The sequence below is a fragment of the Aspergillus brunneoviolaceus genome, assembly GCF_003184695.1.
Source record: "Aspergillus brunneoviolaceus CBS 621.78 unplaced genomic scaffold BO95scaffold_27, whole genome shotgun sequence".
Taxonomy (NCBI): Eukaryota; Fungi; Ascomycota; class Eurotiomycetes; order Eurotiales; family Aspergillaceae; genus Aspergillus; species Aspergillus brunneoviolaceus.
The window spans coordinates 92,275-108,982 of NW_020290757.1; the positions used below are offsets into that span (position 1 = coordinate 92,275).

Below are 16,708 nucleotides of genomic sequence, written 5' to 3' on the forward strand. Positions count from 1 at the left end.
TGGACACACAAACTGTGGTAACTGCATTCAAGTCATTGGCGACATTTGATGCTCTTCAATACTCAGTCAGCTTGTCAACTACTGTCTTACATGCGCCAATTAGTTCCATGGCTGAGTGCTCGATAGTAAAGACTCTCTTCGTCGCTGAATCCTACTTTATCTAAGCGAGTCAGCTTGGTATCAACGCTTCTTTGCATCTTCTGGTCTATCGCGTCGACTTCGGCTACCCGGTGGTCCATGAAGGACATGCCTTAGTTACTGTCTTGGTTCTTGGAAGGCAGCCATGATGGTACGCCAGTTGACGCAGACCATCATATCGTCTTTGAGAGATCTTGACTCTTCCTTTTCAGAAGAAGGTCGAAAGAAGTGTCGGTCCTGTTTTCATACAATACTGGCCGAATACTCGCAACCATGTACTGAAACTCAGTCTAGATGGGACAGCGCCCAAGTCTTCTCCTGAACCAACCTATGCACATCAACATGAATGGCAACGTCAAAGAGGACCGGAAAATGACTGCTGCAGAAAAGTACGGTCCCTGCGTTCATCCTGTGTTCAGAGCAAAGCCTCGGCCGTCAAGGGGCGAAAGCCAATCCATGATACGCAGCGGCTATTCCTCTTTCGGACCCCGACGGCACTTTCCATAGTCTTGAGAGACATCATCAGAGAATGATTAACATCCGGTTGACTCAAAGGACCCAAGACAGTGGAGTTTAGTCTCCTTGAGAAACACTCTGAATCATTTTCTTAGTCAATGTCGAATGAGTTTTAGACTTGGCGACGGGATTCACATTGTTCATTACTCGCTTGCATGAACTACGTGGACGATGTATATATGCAGGCAGCATACCATAGGACAATCTCCAGAGACATTGCGTTCACCACTCACAAGAGAATCAATATTGCTTGACAAATTTCACTCTCTTATCTCTAATATACCCTCACCATTGTTATCCTTACCTCGATAGCTATCATGCATCCCACAATAATCGCAACTTGCAAGCAAACCCGCTTCCACGTCCTTGATCAAGCCTCAAAAGAGGTAGCTTTTCCTCACCCATGTCTATCTGCATTCAAGCGTTTATTTCTAATCCTAGCTTCATGGTTACGATAGGTGGATGTAGAAGGAATCACGATTGCTCTATCTTCGCCACAAAACCATGCCGAATCCGCCGCAACAGACCTCAAATCGAAACGAAAGGCCAAGGCTGAAGCGAAGGAACTGATCTCTGATGCGCATCTGCGTCTCAAAGCAGGTTTGCACTATGGACTAGTAGGTCGTAACGGGACCGGAAAGTCAAGTGCGTTGTCTACCAATGTCCTCACGGGCCCGGGTCATCCGTGGCAGGACGGCCCTTGAACGAATACTGATTTTATTTTCGATAGCACTACTGCGAGCTATCGCCGACAAGTTGGTACCTGGGATCCCACATGCTACGCGCATTGCTATCTTGCAGCAGACGGATGACGGCAGTGATGAGGAAGCTCAAGAGGATAGGAGCGACAAGAGACAGCATCTACCGGTCTTTGGGTATGTGCTGGCAGGCGATGAATATAAGAATGAGATCATGAAGAAGGTGAATAGTGAGTCCCGCGAATCCTCGCATGTTTTATCCGCGCCGCAGTGTTCCTGACCTATATACCCTTCAAGTCTTGTCTAAGAGTTTCGAGTCCGACGATCCGCTACAGCCTGTGAACGCTATTCGCACAGTACGCCATGATGACGTGGAGAAGCAGCTCTTCCTAGCACAGAAGATGGCCAGTCTGAGGAGTGGAGCGCGAGGGTTACAAGCACGGAAAGAATTGAGATCCGCTGAAGCGAGATTGGAGGCATCGCTGGAGTTGTAAGTTCCAGGATTCGTTCAGGATCTGAGTCAAGAAGGATTTGAGCTAAAGACATTTCTTGCTCTAGGTTAAACCAGGCGAAGGAATCTATCGATGCCGACACGATACAGAAAGACACGCAAGCAGCAATGGAGGTTTTGCAAGAGTTGCAGTCTAAGGTTGAGGCTGTGAGTTTCGATATCATCTCAACTTGACCATTACTGATCACTGAATGCTTTAGATGACGCTTGTCGATACTGAGCAGCAAGCTCGTCAGATTCTTCGTGGTTTAGGATTCCACGAAGAGATACTTTGCAAGCCTGTTTGCCAGTTGTCCGGCGGCTGGCGGATGCGATGCATGCTGGCTAGCGTGTTGATACAATCTCCCGATATCATGATCCTCGACGAACCGACCAACTATCTCGATCTCTTAGGAATCATTTGGCTGGAGAACTATCTCCAAGGGCTCCGTGAAAGTTCGCAGACAACAATTCTCATGGTCTCGCACGATAGAGATTTCGTGAATGCCGTCTGCGAGGAGATTATTATCCTCAGAGACCAGAAGCTTACCTACTTCAGAGGAAACCTGTCTGCGTACGAGAAAGACGTCGAAGATCAGAAGCTACGCTGGGGCCGCATGAAGGAAGCACAGGAACGCCAAACCGCACACATGGAGGCCACCATCCGCGAAAACATCAAGGTAGGCAAGAAGACAGGTGACGAGAACAAATTACGTCAGGCCAAGTCGCGACAGAAGAAGATTGACAATCGCATGGGCGTACAAGTCAGTGCCAACGGCGGCCGTTTCAAGCTGAATCGGGACCTGGTTGGTTTTCACCTGACCGCGCGGGCAGAGATCGAGGTGCCAGTGGACGAGAGAAAACCGTCCATTGTTCTACCCTCAGCAACCGAGCTACGATTCCCCGGTCCTTTGGTCTCTATGGAAGGGATTTGGTTCCGATACAACAAGCAGCAGGCCTCTGTGCTTGATGGTATCGAATTGGTGATACACATGGGAGATCGCGTGGGCATCATGGGTCTCAACGGATGCGGAAAGTCGACGCTGATACGTCTCTTGACTGGCAGCGCAGCACCAACGCATGGCAAAATATTGAGACATCCGAGACTGAAGCACGGGTACTATGCACAGCATTCGATCGAAGAGCTTCAGAAACAAGGCCGGTCGAAGCTTGATATGACGGCTTTAACGCTGATGGCATCAGAGGTCAATGGCGCACTCAATGAAGGCGAACTCAGAGGTCTTTTGTCATCATTAGGTCTCCAGGGTAGAGTTGTGTCTGATGTACCCGTCTGTCGACTATCAGGGGGCCAACTAGTAAGTGACAGATAGACACCCCAACCTTCTGCCATAGGTGATTAAACAACTCTAATCGATTAGGTTCGACTGGCTTTGGCGAGGGTCATTTGGACCCGTCCACAGCTGTTAATACTGGATGAAGTTACAACCCATTTGGATTTCGATACCGTGACGGCTCTTTCTGCTGCACTTTCTAGTTTCGATGGGGCTATCTTGCTTGTGTCCCATGACCGATATATGGTACGTTCCGTGATTGAAGGCAAGCGAGCTCTGGAAGAGGGCAGAGACGAGGAATCTGAGGAGGACAAGGCATCGAATACATTCTCCAGCCAACGACGTGTCGTACATGTACTGAAATCAGGAAAGCTCCGAGAGCAAGAAGAAGGTGTGTGGCAGTACGAACGAAGCTTGGCGAAGGCAGTTCAAAAAATGCTGCCAACAATGAGCTAGGGGGCTGCTCTGTAGTTTCGTGTGCCAAGAGGTCAGATAATCAGATTGATACGAGTATTCTGCTTAGTAGATCCGACGTTATTATTGTCAAATGGTCGATGTCAAGAAAAGATATCCTGATAGCACGTGACCCACCGGTTAGCGGCAAACCCCGAAAACCCGCGGAGATGGCGGCGAATCCCAGCGCCCGCGATGATAAGACATTCCCCCTCAGCCATTCATCTAACAAACACCTCTCGAGTCCCTGATTTCTTCACCTGCATGCACCCGCACCTGTATAGCGCTTCGCAGGTACAGCAAGATGCCAGGATCTGATACCCGCTGAAACGAGATCCGTGTCGAGGATGAATGAACTCTTGTTGCGCAGGCGGGGAGTTGCGCCCCTTCTCTCACTTCCCCGCAGATGTTATCCCCGAACGAGCACGCTTATTCGGCCACACTTTCGAAGGCACAATACAACCTCGAACCCAGTCTCGGTTGATCGACCCAACGCATCAGACTCACTCACGACAACGTTGCCCACTACTGAAATCTCCCCGTCCTCGAAAGCCTCCGCATCGCGATGGTCGGCTCTTAAGTCCGCGAAACCCTTCTCGGAGTTCCTCACTGATAGCTTCAACCGCCAACATGATTATCTCAGAATAAGCGTGACCGAGCGCTGCAATCTTCGATGTCTCTACTGCATGCCCGAAGAAGGTATAGAGCTGTCGCCACCGAGCCGCCTCCTCACCACCCCCGAAATCGTCTATCTATCGTCGCTGTTTGTCGCGCAAGGTGTCACAAAGATCCGTTTGACTGGCGGTGAGCCCACCGTCCGGAAGGATATCGTACCATTAATGCAGTCCATCGGCGAGCTGCGGCGGAACGGTCTCCGTGAGCTATGCTTAACGACGAATGGAATCTCCCTGCACCGCAAACTGGACGCCATGGCCGAGGCAGGACTTACTGGAGTCAACCTCAGTCTTGATACCTTGGACCCCTTTCAGTTCCAGATCATGACGAGGAGGAAGGGCTTCGATGCCGTGATGAAGAGCATCGACCGCATTCTCGAGATGAACAAGATGGGGGCGGGAATCAAGTTGAAAATCAACTGTGTTGTGATGCGTGGGCTCAACGACCGGGAGATTATCCCGTTCATTGAAATGGGGCGTGAAAATCCCATTGAAGTGCGCTTCATCGAGTACATGCCGTTTGACGGCAACAAATGGAGCCAGGGCAAGATGGTCTCCTACCAGGAGATGCTGGCTATCATTCGGGAGAAGTACCCCGCGTTGGAGAAGGTTGCAGATCATAAGAATGACACCAGCAAAACGTATCAAGTACCAGGCTTTCAGGGTCGTATTGGGTTCATTACCAGCATGACCCACAACTTCTGCGGAACCTGTAATCGTTTGCGCATTACTTGTGACGGGAACCTCAAGGTCTGCTTGTTTGGCAATGCAGAGGTGTCGCTCCGCGATATCATTAGGAGAGAGAACAATGGCGAGCCTATGGATGAAGACACCATGAAGAATCTGCGACTCTTGGAATCTGCGGCCAACGCGACTGAAGTCCCACGGCGAGAACAAGAATTGCTCGATATCATTGGCATGGCGTTAAAACGCAAGAAAGCGAAACATGCTGGCATGGGCGAGTTGAAGAACATGAAAAACCGCCCTATGATCCTCATCGGTGGGTAGGCGCGGCCTCCTTTTCTTTTGGGTATTTGCATTTGGGCGAATGACTTTCATGAATTATGATCAATGCATGTAGAAGGTGTCTCAGTCCGTTTCGTGAATCAGGCGGTTCATAGCTGTGATTTGGTTTTGGAAACTATATGATGACTGAGATCTTGGGATGCGTGCTGATGGATGGGTTATAGATAATGGAATTACGGGCAATCCGATCACTGCCACTTCTTCGTACAATCAACGAACCAGGTTGGCATCACCTGCATGGGGAAGGATTCCTGTACACCTACTCTCCTCTGGTCCACAGGTTGCCGCGCAAGTTCGACATTACTCTCGTGCCCGTAATGACAACCCGTCTGTTGCAGACTCCCAACGGACAAACCCAGATATGGAAAGAGAAGACACCAAGATCTCCCTTTCCACAGCCTCTGATCCAGACTTGCCTCATCTTAACAGCTCGCAGCACGTGCACATGACCAAGATTGCAGAGAAGCCGGTAACGAAACGTCAAGCCACCGCTACTTGTGTGGTGCAATTCTCCAACCCGCGGCCGTGGGAAATCCTACGAGAGGGCCGTGGTACAAAGAAGGGAGACGTCTTCAGTGTCGCGCGGATCGCCGGCATTATGGCTGCCAAGAAAACCCCGGATCTGGTCCCCCTCTGTCACCCAGGGATTGGCATCACTGGCGTCGAGGTGGACGTGAAGCTACTGGACCCTGATGCTGCGGCAGCGCGTGCATCGGACGGCTCAATGGGTCATGGGGCGATGCACGTCACGGCTACCGTGAGCTGCCTGGGACGAACGGGGGTCGAGATGGAAGCGATGACTGCTACGATGGGAGCTGCTTTGACAGTGTACGATATGCTGAAAGCGGTGGATAAGGGCATGGTGATCGGTGGCGTGAAGTTACTGGAGAAGAAGGGGGGTAAAAGTGGGCATTGGGTTCGCCACGAAGTGGTCCAAGACACTGGAGAAACTGAATGAGGCCAGTTGATTGATTTATATGGGTGGTTATGTGTGTGATCCATTAGTTGGAAAACAATACTCGAGCAATTGAGTAATTAAGCCAGTCGAAAAGCATCGAATTTTTCCATCGTGTCGAGGGTTGGAGTGACGTGTATTGGCCGTTTCATTTTGATCGATCGCCAGCCTTACGAGTGGCCCAACGGTTGGTGAAGAAGCCAAGTCCGCCTTTAGTTCTGGATTCTCGGCCCGCCTACGCCCGCCGCCTTTCCACACCAGACTTTTTGCCCTTTTCTCTCTCGCTCGCTCTGTTCCTTTTCCCCTCTTGACTTTTCCAGTTCCCAATTCGTAACTCTTTCAACCAACTCATTCTTGTCTACCGTGAAGGTCTTTAAAAATGGAATAACATACGCTTTGCCCCCGATTATCCCCAGACTTTGCTCATCTAAGAAGTTTTCTGCAAAGATCTACGCGATTCAAACACTACACTTGCAAATTGACTGTCTGTCTAAATCTTGTCGATAACGGAACTGCCGATTATTCTTGAGTACTAGCATTTCCGGATCCCTGCTAGCCGTGCCGCTCCTATACCACTACTACTACTACTACTACTACTACTACTACTACTACTACTACTACTACTACTACTACTACTACTACTACTACTACTACTACTATACAACAACCGCCACAATTCCGCCCACAATTCTCACCACCACCATTCCGCACCTATTCAACCACTTTTTCTCTACTTTCCAAGTCATCTCTCCGTTGGTGACTTCTTTCAACTGCTTTACAGCGCATCACACAAGGATACAAACAATGAAATTTCGGATAAAATTACGATTGATACAGATTTTGCAAAGTCCTTGTGGGTAGCGGTGTGCGCTTCCCCTCCCCCCTCCAATCACCAGATAAGAGACATTCAACAACCAAAGCTCGATTGGTTTTCATTACGATATACGGAGCCGGTAGCTCGAGGCCCAGGGCTCCTGCTTCGTTGCCAGCGAGGCCTAATTCATCCATCTATAAATTGCAATATACTCGGATAATTTGATCCATTAAGATGACAAGTAAGTTTCGACCTTGCATGGGATTGGGATTATGTATCTCCTCCCCATAGTTTGTCTCACTTTCCCTTGCATCTGGAATGATGGAAGCAGGATTTGGAGGCTAGAACGGCCCTAGAACATGACGCCCTGAGGATCAGCAGCGTTGACTTGACATACAATCCCTAACTTGCCATCATCACAGACTGGGACTCGCGACGGTTCCTCGGACGGAGCATTATGGCGGTGCTTCCGCCCTTCAACTTCCTCACGCTTCATTATGCCTACTTCATTGCGACGCCCTTGATATGCAGTGCTATCTTCTGGGGTTCTGCCACCCCTGCGCGCAGTATTGCCTATGTCGACGCTTTATTCATGTGCGTCAGTGCCATGACCGGCGCTGGGCTGAATACTGTACGTTCTCAGCATTTCTCGAGTCCAGCCCCGTCAAGAACATCCTCTGACTTTTGACCAGGTGGATTTGTCCAAGTTGAATTCGTTCCAGCAATCCATCCTCTTCGCGCTGCTCCTGCTGGGACATGGAATTATGATCTCCATCACGGTGCTCTTCGTTCGAAGAAATGCCTTCCAGTCCAAGTTCAAACACATCGTGGACGAGCGTAAAAGAAGAAGCGCTTCGTCAACTGAGAATTCGAGCCAAATCGCTCGATTGGAGCCCATTAATGAGAATGTGATCGAAGAGCATGAGCAGTCACTTAAGTTAGGTGAATTTGTTCTTGACAAATCCAAGGTTACGGCAGAAGCCCGTGTCACAGCTGCAGAAGCGATCGCGTCGTCCTCAGACGAGGACCAGATCCATTGGATTGATGATGACCAGGTCACTCTTGGTCATTTGAAAAACCGACATCAGCACCACCATCGCGTCTTTCCCATGGTAGGGGTCGGGGCTCGTATGGATCTGAACAATCACCCTAGGGATGTCGCTCCGCCGTCGCCACAGCGAGAGGAGGAAGAAGACAATATGCCTGCGCTGAAGGGCATTCTGAAGGGAACGCAGAAGTATTTCGCGTCTAAGGGCCTCATTTCACGCAATTCTCAATTTCACGGGCTTACCCCCGAGGAGCGAGAGAAACTAGGAGGCGTTGAGTACAGAGCCGTGTCCTTTCTACTGGTCATTGTGACTCTGTACTGGGTCGTGTTCGTCATCTGTGGAATGGGTGGGATGGGCACTTGGGTCGCTGTCAATCACCCAGAAAAAGCTCGAGAGAACGGGCTGTCGCCTTTTTGGACAGGCGCCTTCTTCGCGGTATCCGCTTTTGTCAACAGTGGCATGTCGCTATTGGATGCCAACATGGTTGCATTCCAAAGAAGGTATTTCTACTGATCGTGACGTTGTAGCTCGAAAGTCAGCTGACTCCATCATCAGTGCTTACCCATTGCTCACCATGAGCTTCCTTATTTTGGCCGGAAACACTCTTTATCCGTGTTTCCTGCGTTTCATTATCTGGGTCATGAAATGCGGGCTGCCAAACTCCCCATCGTGGGCCACGTGGAGAGTCACTCTGGACTTCATCCTTGATCATCCTCGAAGAGTATGTGCAACTTACAATCATCTATGTATAATAGACTAACCTCGTCGAGGTGTATACCAACCTCTTTCCGAGACGCCATACATGGTTCCTCCTGGCCACTATTATCATTTTCAACGCTATAGACTGGGCGGCCTTCGAGGTTCTTGCCATTGGCAACCAAGAGATTGAGAGCTTACCCGCAGGCTATCGGGTTCTCGATGGTCTATTCCAGGCTTCTGGTAAGTTGCACAAAACCGTTTGTTCATTGAGCCTAGGCTAAGCGATTCTGTCTGCAGCTGTTCGTGCGGGAGGTTTTTATGTTGTGACTATAGCCGATCTCCGTCAGGGGTTGCTTGTTCTATATGGTAGGCACTTTTCTGAACTTTACATTGGTGACAATGCTAACATCTCTTAGTTCTTATGATGGTTCGTTCTTCCAAAAAAGCTCTTAGCTGTGCCATAGACTAACCGTTATCTATAGTATGTATCAGCATACCCCGTGCTGCTCACTATGAGGTTTGTCCAACCGTCCCCCACAAAACCTGGGTCAATCCATTCTTACAACCGTCTAGAACTACAAATGTCTACGAAGAACGGTCCCTGGGCATCTACGCCCACGAACCAACCGACGGCGAGGAAGAGTCGCGCCCGCCGCCCAACCTCGTGATCCAACTGATCCGACACCGCATGCTCGGCCGCCGGAACGGATCCAGCCCCGAAGCCTCGCGGAGCTACTTTGTCCACCAGCAGCTGCGCTCCCAGCTGAGCCACGATCTCTGGTGGATCGCGCTGGCCGTCTTCCTGATCAGCGTCGCGGAATCCAACCACTTCTCAAGGCAGCCCGTCGCCTTCTCGACCTTCAACATCATCTTTGAGACCGTCTCCGCCTACGGCTGCGTGGGTGTCAGCGTCGGCTACCCGGGCTCGAACGCCTCCTTCTGCGGCGCCTGGCACCCCATCAGCAAGCTGATCCTGGCGGCGGTGACCCTGCGCGGTCGCCACCGGGGCCTCCCCGTCGCCATCGATCGCGCCGTCATGCTCCCCAACGAGTCGCTGGAGTGGGCGGAGGAAGAGGATGCGACGATGCGGCGGGAACAGTCTCGTGCGTGGGGGGCGGAGAAGATGCCCATTGGGTCGGTTTAGATCGTGGGCACCAGAATGTAAACTGTCGGAGATGAGTGGGATTGTCCCGTGTGAGGGCCTGATTTGCTTGGGATTTGTGATTTGATCTTCATGTTTTGGCTACTGCTCTGCTTCTCAGATTGTGTTCCTTGGTGTGTTTCTCCTGATTTCCGACTATATCGATAGTCATAAAAGTTCAATGTTATTTACGTTCCGAGTTACTCGTTGGCTATTATCCTCTGGTGGTAGCACAAAATCTACTGGTAGAGATGTAGCAAAAATTGATCTTGAACTTTTCATATTGACATCAAAAAAATTGGACGCAGTGGGTTTCCCGATAGCTACATAGAGTATAAGGTATAAACAAACACCAACATGAAGAAAAAAAAAAACTCGAGGATGAAATCTAATCCTCCTCTTCTTCGAACTCCAACTCATCCTCGTCTTCTTCCTCTTCCTCTTCCTCCTCTTCCTCCTCCTCACTACCCTCCTCATCAGAAGAAGCATCCACACCATCCACCTCCACCTCCTCCTCGTCGTCATCGTCCTCACTACTCTCATCATTCTCACTAATAACATCATCCATAATCACATCCCTCGCAGCCTCCGCCTTCTCCTCGGCGCGCCGCTTCTCCTCCTCCAATCGGCCCTGCTCCAGCAGCGCGGCCTTCTCCTCGCGAAGCTTCCGCTGGGACTTAACAAAGGCGCCGAGCGGGGAACTCTCCCAGTCGACATCCTTAAGGAAGGACTCGACCTCGGCGCGGTTGCGGGGGGTATAAGTGACAGCGAGACGCTTCTCCTCGATCCAGCGGGCGTTGGCCTCGACCTTTTGCACGAGCAGCAGGATCATCTGGTTGATCTTGGTGTTCTTGTTGCCGCCGGAGCGGGCGCTGACCTGCTTGAGCCAGCGCTTGAGGGCGACGACGACGGGGACGCTCAGCTCGGGGAAGGCGATGTGCTTGGTCCACAGCACAAAGAACTCGGAGAGGAGCTCGGCGACCTGCTCGCCGACGCCGTCCTGGTACACGCGCGTGCGCAGGTAGGATTTGGGCGCCCGGATGGCCGTGCTGAAGTCCAGCTGGCGCAGGGTGCTCGTCTTCGGGGGCTTGCGCATCTCGGCGAGGTTGAGGACCTCCAGGAGGGCGGAGGCGAGCGGGATGTAGGTGCCTGTGGCGCGGGAGAGGCGCAGCAGGGCGCGGGTCAGCTGGAAGCGGAGCGGGAAGTATTGGGCCGTCGGGATCAGGCGCATCGCGCCGAGGGTGATCTGGACCACTGGGTAGATGAGCGGGCGCAGGGCCGAGGGTTTGCCGGCTTGCGCTTCGACCAGGGCGTCGCAGTGCTGTGCGAGCACGCGCGACCAGAAGTCCAGGGAGTGCACGTATTGCCAGTTGTAGACCGTCTTGTAGGACTCCTTGGAGGTGTTGGTGATGCTGCTGCGCAGGTGCATGGCGAGTTGGCGGATGAAGCTGAAGCCTGTTGTGTACGAGACGTTCTGGTCGATGCCCCAGAGCTCGGCGGCCGAGTTCTTCATCAGGTTCACGCCGGCCAGCGTGTGCACGGTCGTGTTGCGGCTGCCCTTGACGACGCCCTCGTACGAGGCCTTGAGGACGGCCTCCTTGAGTCCGGCGTCGCCGACGACCATCAGCCGGCGGAGGATCAGGAAGGCCGTGATCCGCGTGGCCTCGGTCGTGGACACGTCGGCCCAGATGCCGACGATCGTCTTGATCAAGACTTTCAGGAGCTTGCGGAACTGGAGGAGGTAGGGGAGCATGGGTTCGATCGAGGAGAGGGTGAGCTTCAGGGTCGGTTCGTCCGACAGGTTGGTCAGCAGCTGGTGCACCGACGAGGTGTGCGACTTGATGAGCGGCGTGAGCGTCTTGAACTTCTTCGAGTCCATCGACATCCGCACCTTGCCCGAGGCGCTCTCCTTGACGGGCAGGTGGTGCGAGAGCACCCGCGGGATGTTGTTGAGCGCCGTGACGAGCACCTGGTGGTAGACGTTCGAGTCGGAGATCTGGTACTTGTGCTCTTCGTTGCCCTCGCTGACGTAGGCCGCCGCGCGGAAGGCCAGGACCGCCTGGCGCATCGCCCGGATCGAGTGCTGCTCCTCCATCAACTTCTGCCACTTCTGGACCATCTCGAGGGTCAATGTGTTGTCTTGCGTCTCCGCTTCTTCCTCCACCTCCGCCTTGGCCTTGGAGCCCTTCTTCTTTTTCTTCGCGGGACCTTCCTCCTCCTCTTCCTCTTCGCTCAGCTGGTCGACCTCGGCAAGGTCCCCGTGATCACCGAAGTCGAGCAGCTCAGCATCGTTCTCCTTCAGGTACTTGTAGAATTCCGGATCCTTCTCCTTCAATGCCTCGAGCTGATCCTTGTGCGCCTCGAAGTCGTCGGGGCCGCTGCCCTCGGCATCGCTGCCGTCTTCCTCGGCACCGCTAGAGGCCGCCTCCTCGTCCTTCTGTTCGTCGGAGCGCTTGCGCTTGCCGATCTTGGGGGTGACGGCCTTCTTGCGACCCTTCTTGCTCAACTCGGCCGCCGAATCGGGGATGTCGAAGCCGCCCGCGAAGAAATCGTCGACGTTCATTTCCGCGAAGTCCTTCTGCTTCTGGACCTGCTCGGTGTCTTCCTCCGCATCGTCCTCCCGCTCTGCGCGTTGCTTCGCATTGTCGGCCTTACGCTTCTCCTTCAGGTGGTTGCGCTGCTTGATCTTGGCGGTGGCCTTTCGACGCTCGAGAACATCCTTCAGATGGTTTTTCTCGAACTTCTTGGTGGACTTCTTCTGACTTCCAGCCATGATGCCGGAATGTTCCCTTCACGATGATTTCGCGGAGAGATAGAAAGGTGTAAAATTGGGGGGGAAGAAATTCAAGAGATGAAGGAATCCCGCGAAATCTCAGGGAGCCGGGAAAAAAATCTGGAGAACGGAAAAAAATACATGTTGCGGCAGAATTGAGCGGTGAGCAGCGACTTTCATCGGGTGACCGCCTTGAGGGTTCATTGGTTTCCCCTCATGCGGGACACCGGCCGGTCCAGTTCGAGCATCACTTGTCTGTCAATCAATCAAGGCATACTCGCTTCTTCAACCATGTATGCGCAACGGCCTTTGTCGTATGCTCCCACGCCTTACAGCTATACGCCCAACCCGGCGCTGGCTGCGTCCATCAACCTCGATGAGGTAAGCTAGAGCCGTACGGTCTGCTTGTTGGATCGTAGCTCGCTGACTGGTCACATCACGCAATGCCAGGAAGTGAAGCTAGCATCTAGCTCGGCGGAGCGCGATCTTCACGAATCCCTGGCGGAGATTTACAGTATCATCGTCACTTTGGATGGTCTTGAGAAGGCGTATATCAGAGACGTGGTCACGGAATCGGAGTACACGGAGACCTGCACTCGTCTACTGAAGCAGTACAAGTCTAGCTTGGGAGATGATATCGTCGCCGGGGAATTCGTCGACCTCGAGACTTTCAAGCGGAAATGGGGGGTGAGTATATCCTCAACGTTTTCTAATATTCATGGCTGATTGTTTATGCGCATCTCTAGTTGGAATGCCCCCGTGCCACCGAACGTCTACGAATCGGGCTCCCCGCCACAGTGGAACAAGCCACTCATAGTACCCCCGCGGCGAACATGGCCCCGGCAGCAACAGGTCCGCCAGGCGGCGCTTCTGGCACCTTGATTCTGACAGCCACCGAGAACTTCATAACTTTCCTCGATGCGCTGAAATTGAACATGGTCTCGAAAGATGCATTGCACCCTCTGCTCTCCGAAGTGATCCAGTCCGTCAACAAGGTGACAGACGCGGACTTTGAGAACCGGGGCAAGATTATCCAGTGGCTGATCACATTGAATCAAATGCGAGCGACCGAGGAACTCAGTGAGGAGCAGGCCAGAGAACTGTCCTTTGATATCGAGCAAGCGTACATGGGTTTCAAATCGACTCTGGGCTGAGTCCGCCTGTTGAATTCAGAGGGGGAGAATGTCTTTTATCTTGCAGCATTGGTGCTTGGGCGTTTGGGGTTAGATACCAACCGAATTTTCCATGTTTTCTTTCATGTCTAGATGGCGGTCTGCAGAGAGTGTGTATTTGATCAGAAGGAAAACGTGGTTATCTGCTTATCTCGGGATGTGAAGGTTCAACTGCGCCGCCGGAGCGGATCCGATCCGCGGAACAACGCACACCAGCCTTTCCTCTTTGGGTAATCTCGACTTTTTTTTTGCAGGCCCAGATCTTCTATCCCCATCGCTCGTTTCGCCACAGATCTGGGGCTTATAAGAAAGAGAGCTGCTTCACCAACCTCTATACCATCCTGTATCGCATCCAGCACAGTCAAGCCGTCCCTCCGCATACCGACATCATGATCAGCGCCGATCCCGATGAGCCTATCCACGGTGCGTTTGCCCCTCCAATTTAGCCCCTGATAGATAGGAGCGATAATGAACTGATAAGCCCGTCGCAGTGCTCGATCTTCCCCAGATCCATACTAAGCCCTCAGGCACTGAACTCATCCAGGCTCTCAGTCTTCTGACAACAAAGCCGCGAAGCTTTGGTCTCACAGCCCCTGAAGCGGTGAAGGCGCAGACCGTCCACCCGGCCGGTATCACCCGCTATCTGACCTCGATCATCTCGAGTCCCTTGGCATGGCTCGACACCGAGGAGCTTCGGGAGGCTGTCTGGGACGCCGCTGCGGCTAGACTCAGCGAGCGCTCAGGTCGAACCGGTACGTAGAATGAAATGTAGCTTGTCGTAGCCGTGATCATCACCACCGGCGGAGAGGGCTGGCTGGGTCGATGGAGGATCCGCTCTGACACTCACCACATAGCAATGCCCGCCATGTCGCGAGTCTTCATGATCCCGACCTCCCACGGCGAAGAATACACGCTCACCTTGCATGAACCATCCCTGACCAGCGACAACCTGGGCATGAAAACCTGGGTGTCATCCTACCTCCTCTCCATCCGCCTGCACTCCCTCCTCGAATCCCCCCCGCAACTCGTCCCCACCACCACCACCACGCCGCAGCTCCACCCGGAGCGTACTCTCCGCGCGCTCGAACTCGGCGCCGGCACGGGGCTTGTTGGCCTCTCTTTCGCGGCCCTCCGTGGCCCTTCCGCCAGCATCCACCTCACCGATCTCCCCGCCATCGTGCCCAACCTCGCGCACAATGCCGCCCTCAACGTCGAGCTGCTCAATCGCACCGGCGCGACGGTCACCACCGGCGTGCTTGACTGGTCCATGCCGCCAACGCCCCTCCCCACACCCGCCGAGCAGTACGATCTCATCCTCGCCGCCGACCCGCTGTACTCGCCCAACCACCCAAAGTGGCTCGTCGACACGGTCACCCACTGGCTCAGCCGCGGGCTCAACGCCCGTGTTGTCGTCGAGATGCCCCTGCGCGACGCGTACCTCCCGCAGGTGCAGGACTTTCGGCAGCGGATGGGCCAGCTCGGACTGGCGGTTGTCGACGAGGGCGAGGAGGTCGGCTACGATGATTGGGAGTCGGCTGATGGTGGGGCCCTCGAGGTGCGATGTTGGTGGTCTGTTTGGGGATGGAGTGAGAAGCTTTAGCTTGTAAACTCAGTTTCCATCTCCGCCGTCCTCGTTTCCCTTTCCACCAAAAGTGGTGGACCAGGCAAATCCATTCAGCGACAGACATTTCCACGACGTCACGAAAGCATATTCACCCCACATATAGCATCAACAGCATCAGCATCAGCATCATCAACTGCCATACGTCATCAAGACTAGCGTGATAGAGATTATACACCGACTAAAGCCGGGCGATTCGCACATTGGAGAACCCGGTTCCTCCGTCGCAAATCTAGAGCTAAAGAGAGCGTTTAGAGTGTTAGATTTAGCATACCTCAAGACTCAATATATAGATCTATCTATTTCATTTATCACTCACAAAACAGTAACTATCGCTTATACCGTATACTTCTCGGGTTCCAAACACCTCGATCACCACGTCAACACCAAATGGATGTGCAGAGGGGAAAATTGTTTTGCAGGAAGCGTAAGAATGGAACAAATGCCGTTGCTTTTTCTTCCACACGCCACTCAGATGCCGTCCTGCGCGAAGTGTGAATCTTTTTGGTGTATGTTCCAGAGCTTTAGGTTAGTTTGTTCAACGCGATGTTGCAGCACATCAACCGGTGACATGCGTCGGTCAAGCTTTTCAGGATATCATGTATGAGGCTTCTGGAGGTTGAGAGGGCGGGTGGAGAAGGAGGGAAGACTGTGATCGCGCCACCTCTTTTCCAAATTGAAAAAGCTTACTCACGCCTACCCATTCATAAGTACGATATGACTTAAAGGGCCCGCGTGTGTCTTTTGCTCTCAAAGCAGACTTGACGGCGGTCCTTAAGGCCTCGCCCTGGCCGCCGCTCATCGCCCACCTCGGTCGCCCTAGCTAGTTCCTCGCCGATAGCCTCAGATAGTCAGAACATATCTATCCACGTCCTCATCAAGGCTTTCTAAGGAGGTCTTGTTTCCGTGTCCTTGGAGCACGCAGAGGCTCGACAGCTGCCGCATCATTGCGTCGGTGCATCTGTTTCCGTTAGATTGACCGTCGGGTATGGGCTTGCCATTATTGTGGGGCCTACCTTTATGCTTGCTGTCCAGTAGCCAAGGCTTCATATAAAAGTAGGATGGTTTGTAGAGCAGACTGGACTCTGAGATCGGTACCGTACAACGACGCCTTCGGTATTCTTCAGGGAACCTATCTCTCTTCCTGAATATGTTCACTCGTCGACTCCAGGCTTCAAGCATAGCACATGATCAGAC

The 16,708-nt window shown here is 52.9% G+C and overlaps 6 protein-coding genes across 6 annotated transcripts; 5 read left to right on the forward strand and 1 right to left on the reverse strand.

Annotated features, from left to right (window-relative positions):
* Positions 1-697: 697 nt before the first annotated feature.
* On the forward strand, positions 698-3,578 carry BO95DRAFT_387474 (ABC-F family ATP-binding cassette domain-containing protein; the record flags this gene model as incomplete). The annotated part of the gene is made up of 7 exons (XM_025583525.1): positions 698-1,040; positions 1,113-1,299; positions 1,385-1,582; positions 1,650-1,842; positions 1,911-2,010; positions 2,064-3,158; positions 3,222-3,578. Coding segments are annotated over exons 1-7 (2,199 nt in total), but the record flags the coding sequence as incomplete, so codon positions are not given.
* Positions 3,579-3,813: 235 nt separating this feature from the next.
* BO95DRAFT_472942 (molybdenum cofactor biosynthesis pathway protein) lies at positions 3,814-6,245 on the forward strand (the record flags this gene model as incomplete). The annotated part of the gene is made up of 3 exons (XM_025589690.1): positions 3,814-5,261; positions 5,452-5,601; positions 5,626-6,245. Exons 1-3 carry the CDS (start codon positions 3,935-3,937, stop codon positions 6,243-6,245), a joined length of 2,097 nt encoding a protein of 698 aa, XP_025443032.1. The 5' UTR covers positions 3,814-3,934.
* A 1,045-nt stretch (positions 6,246-7,290) lies between these two features.
* BO95DRAFT_472943 (putative potassium transporter) lies at positions 7,291-10,102 on the forward strand (the record flags this gene model as incomplete). Its single annotated transcript, XM_025589691.1, has 9 exons — positions 7,291-7,297; positions 7,479-7,687; positions 7,749-8,605; positions 8,661-8,826; positions 8,876-9,044; positions 9,102-9,170; positions 9,221-9,231; positions 9,287-9,321; positions 9,378-10,102. 9 exons carry the CDS (start codon positions 7,291-7,293, stop codon positions 9,946-9,948), a joined length of 2,094 nt encoding a protein of 697 aa, XP_025443033.1. The 3' UTR covers positions 9,949-10,102.
* Positions 10,103-10,213: 111 nt separating this feature from the next.
* Positions 10,214-12,802, reverse strand: BO95DRAFT_442022 (mRNA-binding ribosome synthesis protein NOC2). The gene has a single exon (XM_025586329.1). It carries the CDS (start codon positions 12,716-12,718, stop codon positions 10,334-10,336), a length of 2,385 nt encoding a protein of 794 aa, XP_025443034.1. The 5' UTR covers positions 12,719-12,802; the 3' UTR covers positions 10,214-10,333.
* Positions 12,803-12,968: 166 nt separating this feature from the next.
* On the forward strand, positions 12,969-14,025 carry BO95DRAFT_442023 (ESCRT-I subunit protein VPS28). The gene is made up of 3 exons (XM_025586330.1): positions 12,969-13,099; positions 13,169-13,405; positions 13,465-14,025. The coding sequence occupies exons 1-3, from the start codon at positions 13,010-13,012 to the stop codon at positions 13,870-13,872; spliced, it is 735 nt and encodes a 244-aa protein (XP_025443035.1). The 5' UTR covers positions 12,969-13,009; the 3' UTR covers positions 13,873-14,025.
* Positions 14,026-14,076: 51 nt separating this feature from the next.
* Positions 14,077-15,764, forward strand: BO95DRAFT_102735 (S-adenosylmethionine-dependent methyltransferase). The gene is made up of 3 exons (XM_025580324.1): positions 14,077-14,313; positions 14,382-14,642; positions 14,745-15,764. The coding sequence occupies exons 1-3, from the start codon at positions 14,280-14,282 to the stop codon at positions 15,488-15,490; spliced, it is 1,041 nt and encodes a 346-aa protein (XP_025443036.1). The 5' UTR covers positions 14,077-14,279; the 3' UTR covers positions 15,491-15,764.
* The last annotated feature ends 944 nt before the right edge of the window (positions 15,765-16,708 follow it).

What these genes read in the sequence shown, in the direction of transcription:
- BO95DRAFT_442022 (XM_025586329.1), bottom strand. Translation starts at nt 12,718, where the DNA reads ATGGCTGGAAGTCAGAAGAAGTCCACCAAGAAGTTCGAGAAAAACCAT.
- BO95DRAFT_442023 (XM_025586330.1), top strand. Translation starts at nt 13,010, where the DNA reads ATGTATGCGCAACGGCCTTTGTCGTATGCTCCCACGCCTTACAGCTAT. An exon ending in CGTCCATCAACCTCGATGAG is followed by an intron (nt 13,100 to 13,168) that starts GTAAGCTAGAGC and finishes ACGCAATGCCAG; the next exon opens with GAAGTGAAGCTAGCATCTAG. An exon ending in CTTTCAAGCGGAAATGGGGG is followed by an intron (nt 13,406 to 13,464) that starts GTGAGTATATCC and finishes GCGCATCTCTAG; the next exon opens with TTGGAATGCCCCCGTGCCAC.
- BO95DRAFT_102735 (XM_025580324.1), top strand. Translation starts at nt 14,280, where the DNA reads ATGATCAGCGCCGATCCCGATGAGCCTATCCACG. An exon ending in TCCCGATGAGCCTATCCACG is followed by an intron (nt 14,314 to 14,381) that starts GTGCGTTTGCCC and finishes AGCCCGTCGCAG; the next exon opens with TGCTCGATCTTCCCCAGATC. An exon ending in CGAGCGCTCAGGTCGAACCG is followed by an intron (nt 14,643 to 14,744) that starts GTACGTAGAATG and finishes CTCACCACATAG; the next exon opens with CAATGCCCGCCATGTCGCGA.